Genomic DNA, 10,107 nt, shown 5'->3' with positions numbered 1-10,107 from the left:
AAAAAAGTAGAAAATGATGAGACAGACGTGGCTGATGATGATGTTCCTGCAAGTGATCATGGCTGAGTTATACTGGACTTATGTTCCTGATCCACAACGTTGCACCCCGTGATATGGGAGAAAAAAAGAGATAGTAGTGACTGTGAATGACCCTTGGTTAATTGCTCAGCCTTCTTCAAAACACCTGATGATTATTTTGGATTGGGAAGTGGGTTGCCTATTTGTTTTGTTAAAAATAAGTGTGCTTGTGGGACAAAGTGGATATTGTACCAATGTCAACGTGTTATTGCCTAGAGATAACAGAAAAAACAAAAATTTTCCCCACATCTCCACCCTGTAAACAGCGGCAGATATTCTAAAAAGGCTGAGCACCTCCTTACATGCTTTTCCTCCTGTCTTTGTTTCCTTCTGGTGGCAGTAAAGTTGTTTATGCCTGTGGCAAGTCAAGGCAGCTGTGCATGATATGAGATTGCACTCCTTCCCCTAACAGAGGCCAGTAGTCAAAGACTGGTAAGATCTTCTGGGACAAAGTCAACCTAAGACAGGGCATAGCTGATGGAAGCTACGTGCCAATGACGGGTAAGGCTTTGCTCTGGCAGAAGACAACCTAAGGCAGGCACGGGTCCTCTGTCCCAGATATAGCATAATCTGGGGTTATAAAAATAAGGGGGATATGTCAGGAGCTGCTAATCATTCAGCTGTGTCAGGCTTGTTTACTGAGTGTGTATTATGCACGCCAGTATCTAATCTGCCTTATTAGGAGGAATATGTTTATATGGAGAGCCTCACAACACCTACAATAGTGGAAGCCTTTGATCTGACCGCTCCCTGACCCTCAGATACAGGTGGGGAAAAACAGCAGTTGTAACTAATTGAGTTCTTCTGTATAAAAAGACAGTACTGAAATAAATCGGGGCTGCAGTATTCCCTGTGAGCCCTCCCAAGAATCTTTTCTGTCTCCTTTCCTTTCTTTCAATCCTCACTCCCTCTTTCAGGTACTGTCCATTTTGGCCGGCTGGCACCGGCAGGAAAGGGCTCAAAGAAAAAAGCAAGTGAGTGCTGAGCAAGGGGCTAAAAGCCAAGGAACAGGGGGCATGCAGAAGGTGGGGGGGGGTGATGTGTTCCATAGTGGGAACTGAGGTGAGTATCCTGTGGTAACAGCAGGGAGTCAGCAGGACCAATCAGGACAGTAGGGAGTCTGGGTCATCCCAGGAACCATCACCAGAGCTCCTTAAAATGGAGGCCAGCAGCTGGGGTGTGAACCTTGCTGGTACAGTGCATGGCTGCAGGGCTGAACCCTGGCCTTCCACTCACATTGGGAGACCTTGGGCTTTCATTTTCCATACTGGCAAAGTAGGACAGGGGCAGTGCCTACCTACATCATAGGGCTGCTGTGAGGGTTAAGTGAGTGAATGCAAGCCAGGAAGAACGGAGCCTGGCACAGTGAGAGTTCAGTGTAATCACCAGAGGGGTACCAGTAGTGACCCAGGGAGGAGCTCCTAGGCTGCACCTCTGCTGTGGGGTCTCCCCTCCCCTTCCCTGACAGAGCGGCCCCCCTTACCTTGTGTAGCCAGTGCAAGTTCATCTGCTGCCCCACAGCAATGTGACATAGTGCCAAGACCTGAGGAGGGGCCCAGGGGGTCAGTGAGACTCTGTATCTGGAAAGTTTGCCAGCTTCCCTAGATGACTTGCTCCATAATCCTGCCCTTAGCCTGACCCAGAGCAGTCAGTAAATCCTCCCCACAGGCACCAGGAATGCCCTGCCCAGCCCTGTCCAGCCTTGGCCCCCATCCAGATTACTCCAGGCCTCCAGCTGCCTCCTCTGGGATTTCCGCTGTGAGGGGTCACTGGGTCCTACAGCATGCTAACTGCCCAACTTAATGCATCAAATGTTTGGGAGCTCTGGGCCCCAGGATTCTGAAACAGACCTGAGCCCTGTCCCCAAGGAGCCCCCAATACAGAAGGGGATCAACCCAAGTCTCTCAGTAAGTAGGACATTGGGAGCAGAAACCCAAAGTGGTTTCTAGAAAAACATGTCTTCAGTGGATTTTGGAGGCTCTTGCTGGCCTGGGAGGTAGGAAGGGGCTTCCATAGGGGACAGCTGAGGGAGACTGGCAAAATGAGACCTCTCATTCTGGAGGGTCCAGGCCTCAGACTCAAGCAATACCCAAGAGAGCTGGAGTTCACCTGTAGGCCAGCATAGGCCCTTCCATCAGCTGGGCACAAGCTTCCCTCCTTGGAAGCAGGCCCATGTGCCCCTGAGAGAGCCCTCCCCCATACCAGGAGGCCTGCGATGTACGTGAAGGCAGTGGCTGTGGTCACAAGGATAGGCACAGACCAGTCGCTCCAATAGCCCATGCGGTTGTAGAGGTACCTGGTAGGAGGAGAAAGGGCAGAAGTCAGACCTCCACTGGGCCACTGCCTTGCCCAGGATCCAGGATAGCCTCAGCTCTCATACAGCTGCAGTGGAGGACCACAAGCTGGGCTGGCAAGCAGGCCCTGACCATCTCCTATTGGCAACTGGTGTCTCCCTCATCATCGGTCATGCCTACTCCTGGTGGACATTCAGTAATCAAAAAGCAGAGAGAAGAGCTCAGAATCATCATTCCTATGGCTGTTAGACTTCTTTCCCATGGGCCCCTGCAACTATATATGTGTGTGAACAGCAGAACTGGGACCCACCTCCACCCCCTCCTGGCCCTCAGGAGCATGGTCAATGCAGCTCTGAGGGATGAACACACTCTGGGCTCCAGTCCCCACACTGCCTCTTGCTGGCTCATAGGACCTTGCAAAGGTGACCAGCTTCACAGATTCCAAGATGCCCTTGACTATGACATTCATCTCAAGGTCAATGGTAAAATAAAAAGATATGGGCCTTAGAATTGATCAGATGAACACTTGACTTCTCTAAGCTCTAGTCCCTTTTCTTATAGGGTGAGGATAAAGGATCACCCTTCATGGGTTTCAGAGGATGAAGGGAGGGAGACTCATGACCAGTTCTGGATAAACTCTTCGGGACATGTCTAAAAATGCTGAGGAAATGCGATTTTTTTTTTCAAAAGCAGCATGTGATATATCCACATTCTATATCTAGCCAGCTTCTCATTAATCGCACTTTATAGCTTGTAATAATTCACTTTATAAACTAACACAAAAATGAAAAAAAGTATACATCTTTTGGCATTTCTAACTGTTCCCTCAGAATGGATTCCTAGAAGCGGAATGACAGGGCAGAGGGAATGGACTTCTTAAGGGTCTTGGAGAATGCAGTTTGGCCGCCCCCTAAAAAAGATGACCCACTGGCTTCCTTATACATCAAGGGAAAGAAAGGCTTAACGGATGAAGCAACTTGCTCAAGGTATTAATTAGAGAACCTCAGCCAGTGCCAGGCCACTGTACAATGCCCATGGACTGGAGGAAACACCAGGAAGACCCCATAAGGTATCTGCCTCCCCCCACCCCTGTTCCCTTCCCAGGGCCTGTTCTTAGGGTCCATGGGAAAACCAACTACCATCTGAGAGTGCATGATGATCTTACTGCACAACTGGGGAAACTGAGGCAGGAAGAAGGCCAAGACTTGGTTCTGGAGCTACTCCTGAAAGCTGCTCTGGTCCCACTGACCTGTCAAGTGCAGGGAGCACTCCAAGACAGCAACAACCTATCAGGTGTGTCTAACCTCTGGCTGTGGGTCACATGTAGCCCAAAACAAAATCATGACACACAGACAAACAAATAATTAAAAAGAAGGCAGAGGCAGGCAGATCTCTGTGAGTTCAAGGTCAGCCTGGTCTACCTAGTGAGTTCCAAACCAGCTGGGGCTGGAGGGAGACCTGTCTCAAAAAGACCAAAGAAAAGGGAAAAAAAAAGAATTTTTTTTTTTTTTTCTTGGAGCTGAGGACAGAACCCAGGGCCTTGCACTTGCTAAGCAAGTGTTCTACCGCTGAGCTAAATCCCCAACCCCAGAAATATTTTTTAAAAAGACAGTGGTCCAGCCTGCTGCTATGCAGAATATGATGGTCAATAATGATTGTCAAACTTGACAGAAACTAGAATCACTTAGGAGATAAATCTCTGTGAGGGAGTTTCTAGATTTAGTTAACTGAGGTGGGAACACCCACCCCAATGTAACTGGTACCATCCCATGGGCTGGCAGCCTGGACTGCACAAGTGGAGGAAGCCAACTGAGTACCAGCATTCAATGCCCAGGCCTCCTGACACAATAGGACCAGCTGCCTCAAGCACCTGCCACCATGCTGGGCTGTACCCTGGGACTGTGAGCCCAAATAAATCCTTCCCAAGTTGATTTTGTCAGGTATTTTGTCGTAGCGATGAGAAAAGCAATTCACAGAGGTGACACACAGAGGTAAGTGGACCAGACTTCATGCCCTGTTAACAGAATCTTAGGATCTTGGCAGAATCCCAGAACCACAGCCCGTCAGAAGTAATGTCCAAGGAGCCCCATGCTCTGAGAGCTGGAGACTTGGCTTTCCAGGAAGTAGCTCTGGAATTTAGAAGAAGCTCTGTCCCTCCCCTACCCCACAATCCATCATCCAATCTCATCCTCATAAGAGCTTGAGGAGGCTGGGGTTACCCCCCATCTTACAGAGTGCACAGGGGCTTACTCATAGGGAGGGATTAGACCTGGCTATGACCTTGGGCCTCAGTTTCTAAAACCTGTCAATGGAGGAATACTCGGAAGCACCTAGTCCTCCCCTCGGCCCACAGCCTTTTAGTGTTCAACAAAAGACTGGCAATAGAGGAGGTGAGGGAGGGCCCTGCCCTCAGACCTAAAGTGTCCCAAAGGAGGCAGAGCTGTTATCAGACCATGACACCTGCCAGCTCTGCTAGTCCAGCCACAGGAGCAAGGGAGCCTGAGGCTGGGGGCTGCCTCCTCTGCCAAGGCTTTGGTCTCTCTGGGCCTTGTCTACAAAGGGGGACCAGAGGTCCCCACGTCAGGCTGGTGTTGCTCGTTTTCATCTATTCTCCACAGCCTGGCATTTGAGAGGAGTGACACTTCTTATAAATCCCAAGGGGTCTGGAGAGCGAGCCCCAGCCATCTTTTAAGGCTAGTTCCCATGCCTCCTCCTCCAGGAAGCCATTCTCAAGTCCTAGGGGGCACAGCTCTCACTGTCCTCTAGCCTGTGGCAACACCCCTCACTGAAACCCTACATATGGGCAGGACCGAGGCTCCCAGAGCAGGCCTTGCTCAAGGCCATGGGGAGAGCTGATAGTAAAGCTCTGGAGGCCGAGAGACAGAAGCGAGAAGTGCCCCAAGGCCTGGGGTTGCCCCCACTCACCAGTTGAATTCATCATAGTCGTTGTGGGCTTCCCACCAGAAGTAGAGCCAGGTGAGCGTGAGGCCAAAGGTACAGGTGAGCAGCAGGAACCACAGGCGCTCCCACTGTGAGGGCAGAGCAGAAGGTGTCAAGGGACAGCTCTCCTAAGGTATCCCACTCAAGACCTCCCTTCCTGCAGCCTCAGCTGCCACCAAATGGCGAGGAACTGAGGCTCAGAGAGGACACATGGCCTGTCCAATGTCATGGAGCCCAGTCACAAAAGAATGGTGAGCCAGGAGCAGGGTTTGGAGTCCACCATGGAGCTGCAGCCTAAGGCCTTTCTGCCACAGCCTGAGGCCTTTCCAGTGTGTGTTGGTCTCCTGTTCTGGTGATGGTCCCAAAAAGCAAAGGGCTTCTCTGCACAAAAGCCTTTGTACTGGCACGGTGACCTTCAGGGGGTAAAGTCACACTCCCCCTTTTTTGGGGACAGGGTCTTATGTAGCCCAGACTAGCCTCTAATTCCTTTTATCACTAAAGATGATCTTGAACTTCTGATCCTCTTGGCCTCCACCTCCCAAGTGCTAGGATTACAGGCACACACCACCAGGTCCAGTTTGTTTGTTTGTTTGTTTATTCATTTATTTACTGTGTATGAGTGCTTTGCCTGCATGTATGCAAGTGCACCCATGTCATACAAAGTCTGTGGAGGCCAGAAGAGGATGTAGGATCCCCTGAAACTGGAGTTTTGGACCACTGTTAGCCGTTATGTGGGAGCTTGGAATCAAAGCCTGGTCCTCTATAAGAGTAGCCAGTGCTCTTAACTGCTGAACCATCTCTCCAGCACCACCCCCCTGCCCCCTGGTCCAGTTCCTTTTTGTTGTTTCAAATCTTGTTTTGTTTTGTTTTAAATGCCATATTGAGGATCAAACACAGGGCTTTGTGCATGCTAGGCAAGCACTCTATCAACTGAGCTACATTCTCTAGCCCCTCAAATCCTTCCCTTGTTCCATCCTCACATGTCTATACAACAGGTATTTCTCACCACCTCTACCCCATGCTACAGACAGAAACACTGAAACAGTGAGAGGCCAAACAATTTGCCAGAGTCGCACAGCAAGTTAGCAGAGGATTGAGACGAGTACCCTGACTGAAAGAAGTACCACAGCTGCCTCTCCAAACTCCCTCATCCATCCCCCCTCCTGTTGGGGTAGGTAAATGCAGACCTCACCATGCTACTTCCAGGGAACCGGGCTTCAGAGGCATGCAAATGCATGCTTTTCATAAACACTAGGCTTCTCCTAGCTTTCACCCCTCTGCTCCTGGATCCATTCTCTGGGAAGCTGCTGAGGCTATGGGGCAGATTAGCAGCTTGGGGGAAGCTGTGAGGAAGAACTCAGATCTGCTCCTCTGGAGGGTGCAGTCTCCCAGGAGTCCCATCCCTGCCCAGGTCTTTTCCACACAGGATAGTCAGCCTGTAAGAGGATCAGAAGTTCCAATCCATTAACCTCTTCTTGGCCCCTCCCTGCTCAGTCAAGCAAGGACAACCTTCTGTGTGTGGGCCCTGAACCCCAGCTTCATCCCCTTAATTGAGAAGGACCACTGGTTTGGGCTTGTCCCACCCTTCTCCCCCAAGTTCCTGTACATCTTTGAAGTTGGGTCATGTGTCACCTCCTCTGAGAAGCCTTCCTAGACTCTGCTCCACTCCCTCACACCCTTAGCACTCCACAGCATCAATATCCTGTCTCCAAACTCATACTCTGCTCACATGCCTGTGCCCCTAGATGAGCTAGGTCCTGCCAGGACAGGGACAGAGCCTGCCTCCACTCCATTAATAATGACAACTGGACTGAGGGGTGTCAGGAGGGGAGAAAGCATTCCTTAACTGCCCAGAATTCCCACCACCACCACCAATTCAATACCAGTAGGGGGGTTAAATGCAGTGTCTGGAGCCAGACTGCTTCAAATTCCATCCACTACTGACAAGCTGTGCATCCCTGGACAGGTTGCTCAGCCTCTCTGTGCCTTTTTTCTGTGAACTGATTATAATAATACCTTACCAAAGGGTCGATGAGAATGAAATGAGGTCATGTAAGCCAGGTGCTCAGGATAATGCCTGGCAAGCAGCCTGCAATGTCTACCAGTGTACCTGTGAGTGTCCTCTGTGCTTCACCAACATGCAGGAGAGGTTCTCCACCCTGATGACCAGTGACTCGGTACACATTGACACCCTCATGCCACAGTGAGTCACTTAATTAAGTGCCCCATGCTTGAGTGAGCAGCCACCACCACTCACAGTCATGTGCAGAGCCAGGCTGCTTGGCCTAACCCTGCTTTGCCCATTACGAGATGGGAAGGTGGCAGTTCTCACAAGTCCAGCCTGCGACAGACTCAGGAGTAGGATGGCTTTCTCAGAGTCATGTGTGTCTGTCCCACCTGGGCATGGACTGGCACAGCCCCAGCTCCAGGGAGAGAGTTCCACATTACTCAGGAATGGAAAAGCCCTGGCTAGGCTCAGGGCAGGCCATGTGCCCTCCTGGGGGGAATGGACCTCGGTGGCCACTGGGACCACATGGGAATAGAGTGGGTGGCACTCAGTCCTGCCTCCCATGACCTAGCCCACACTGCCACATCAGAACAGGTACCTTTTCTCTACCATCCTGTCCCAGTTCTTCTGACTCTCTTATTGTCTTGAGTTCCCAGTTGCTCATAAAAGACCCTGTTTCCTGAAGTCCAGCTGGCAGGTCCCTGGCCAGCTTTAATATGTGGGTCTCCCCAACTGCAGTCATGCTGTGCCTACTGTGAACTCCCCACTGGTCTCAGCTCCTCTTCAGGCCTCAGGGTACATCCCTACCTGGCTCAAGCCACTTCTCCCACAGAACCCATATATGTATGCACCTTACGTACATGTACTAAGCCATCTACGGCCCCTTGTGGACAGTGCCTTCCTCTAATCCATGGCACAGAGCCCCTCCCCCACTGCAGAGTCTCCTGAGGAGTGCTGTCTCCCATCTCCCCAGGCCTTCCACAGTGCCGCATACCATTAGCCCCAAAGCCCACAGGTCTCTAGTTGGAGACACCTCTGGGTATCAGTCTCTTCCTTTATGCACCCTGAAGATCTGGGTGGCTGCATAGTCCCAGATAATGGAGGCCAAGAAAGATCTGAAAGTGAACTGTGAAGTAAAGAAACACCTGTCTCCTCATGGCATGGCCACAAGGGTGCCCCTGGGGGTTAGCAACCCACCCTGCCCCTCAGGGGAGCACTTAATCCTCTGTAGATCAAGTGGCAGTGCTGGGTGGCCATCTGTCCCTAGGAACAGCTCTACAGCAGGGCAAGGAGGCCACTGCATTTCTGACCAGTAGACAAAGCTGGGATGGGGGGACGCTCGGGTGAGGGGAAGCCTGGACCTGCTGGGGCCTGTCTCAGCAAGTTTCTGGAGGTAGAGAGGCAGGGGTCCTGGCATAGGTGTTGGAGCAACATTTGGCAGCAGTGTGTGATGTAAGATCCAGGGCAACACTGACAGGTAGCCAGGAGGTCCAAGGCTGCAGGTGGCACAGGTTGGAGGAGGCACAGGAGCCAGCGGTCCTGGGCTCACTTCACCATATCCTTAGAGTGGGGTGAGCCAGGACAGCACAAGAATGAGGGGCTACATGCTCACAACCCCTGAGAACTGACAAGGTTAGAGCAGGTTGGTGGGTGAGGTACCCAGGTATGGCAGGAGTGGGCAGAATCTCAGCAACCAAGAACTAGGAATCTCACTTTTACAATTGGCTGGGAGACCTAGTGATTAAAGTCCCTCAGAAGCTGCAAGTCACCAGGCACCAGCAGTCAGCAGATGGGGATGAAGAGGCCCCAGCACAGCAGGGAGAGAGGCACATGGTCAGACTAAGAACAATCAGAGGAAAAAACTGAATGGCAGGGGTTGGAAGAGAGGGGATGGGAAAGGAAGATGAGGAGCCGGCAGGAAGTGGCTTGCCAGCAGCTCCACTGATAGAGAGGTTCCCAGGGGCACTAATGGGCTTTGTCAGGGAGCATCAGAAGGAAAAAGGCCTGGGCGTGCTCTGCCTATTAGCGAGTGGGTCTGGCTGTACTCCCGGGATGTGCAGAGGCCTTGCTGCCCTGCCTGCCTTCAAGGCCAGTGTCACATGAGCTGACCACAAGACCCTTGCCCTACGTCTCTCTGCACCGTGTTGGGAGGGTTTACAGGAATGTATTCCAGCACACCGCAATTCAGAAGAGAAGGACCATCATGTATGAGTAAGCACTGTGTCCTGCCATTTGTGGCAGCTGACACACACATGCAGCTTTATGATGACAGTCACCTGGCAGATGGCAGTCAAAGGGCTCAACATAGGTGAGTGGAAGTCAGAGAGGTCACTGAGTGGGGTGGAGTGGAGGACCCAGGAGTTCTTATCTGCTCTCTTTGAACTTGTCCTAGACTTCTGGAACCCGATATGGCCACTCTAGGCCATGTATGGTCACCTATCCCTTTCAGTGGGCTCTGCCCCAGGCCTAACCTCTGGCTCCCCCTGGAAGACTTTGTGTGTCCATGGTACCCAAAAACCTCCCACCTCCAAATACCTTGCGCCCAGCAACCTAACCCCCAACCATGCTCAACAGCTGAGATGAAAAGTATTGCACTTAGGCAAGGCGTTCTTCCCTTGGAGCTTAGAGTCCTCACCTGCAGGATGGGAGTATTAAGCTCTACGTGGGAGAGGTGCTGTAGAGTGAGCTGAGCCACTTCTAGTGGCACACAGTAGGTACGTAGTAAGGGACAGTCCACTGGGCTCTGCACTCCTTTGGGAGTGGTATGACCTGGTCCCTAGGGCCCAG

The 10,107-nt window shown here is 51.6% G+C and overlaps 1 protein-coding gene across 4 annotated transcripts in view; it reads right to left on the bottom strand.

The window, feature by feature from the left end:
• Positions 1 to 10,107, bottom strand: part of Gdpd5 (glycerophosphodiester phosphodiesterase domain containing 5) — an 85,298-nt gene that overhangs the window by 22,138 nt on the left and 53,053 nt on the right. For all 4 annotated transcript variants that reach the window (XM_029568841.1, XM_017800894.2, XM_008844239.3 and 1 more), the window contains 3 exons: positions 5,298 to 5,401; positions 2,281 to 2,374; positions 1,562 to 1,621 (listed from right to left, as the gene is read on the bottom strand). In XM_029568841.1, coding sequence (XP_029424701.1) covers positions 1,562 to 1,621; positions 2,281 to 2,358 — 138 coding nt within the window. In that variant the 5' untranslated portion in view covers positions 2,359 to 2,374; positions 5,298 to 5,401. The remainder of the gene's footprint in view (positions 1 to 1,561; positions 1,622 to 2,280; positions 2,375 to 5,297; positions 5,402 to 10,107) is intronic.

This window comes from Nannospalax galili, unplaced genomic scaffold (assembly GCF_000622305.1).
Source record: "Nannospalax galili isolate Female #2095 unplaced genomic scaffold, S.galili_v1.0 scaffold278, whole genome shotgun sequence".
Lineage (NCBI taxonomy): Eukaryota > Metazoa > Chordata > Mammalia > Rodentia > Spalacidae > Nannospalax > Nannospalax galili.
Note: the sequence above shows the minus strand (reverse complement) of the source record. Positions and strands in the feature narration are given on the sequence as shown.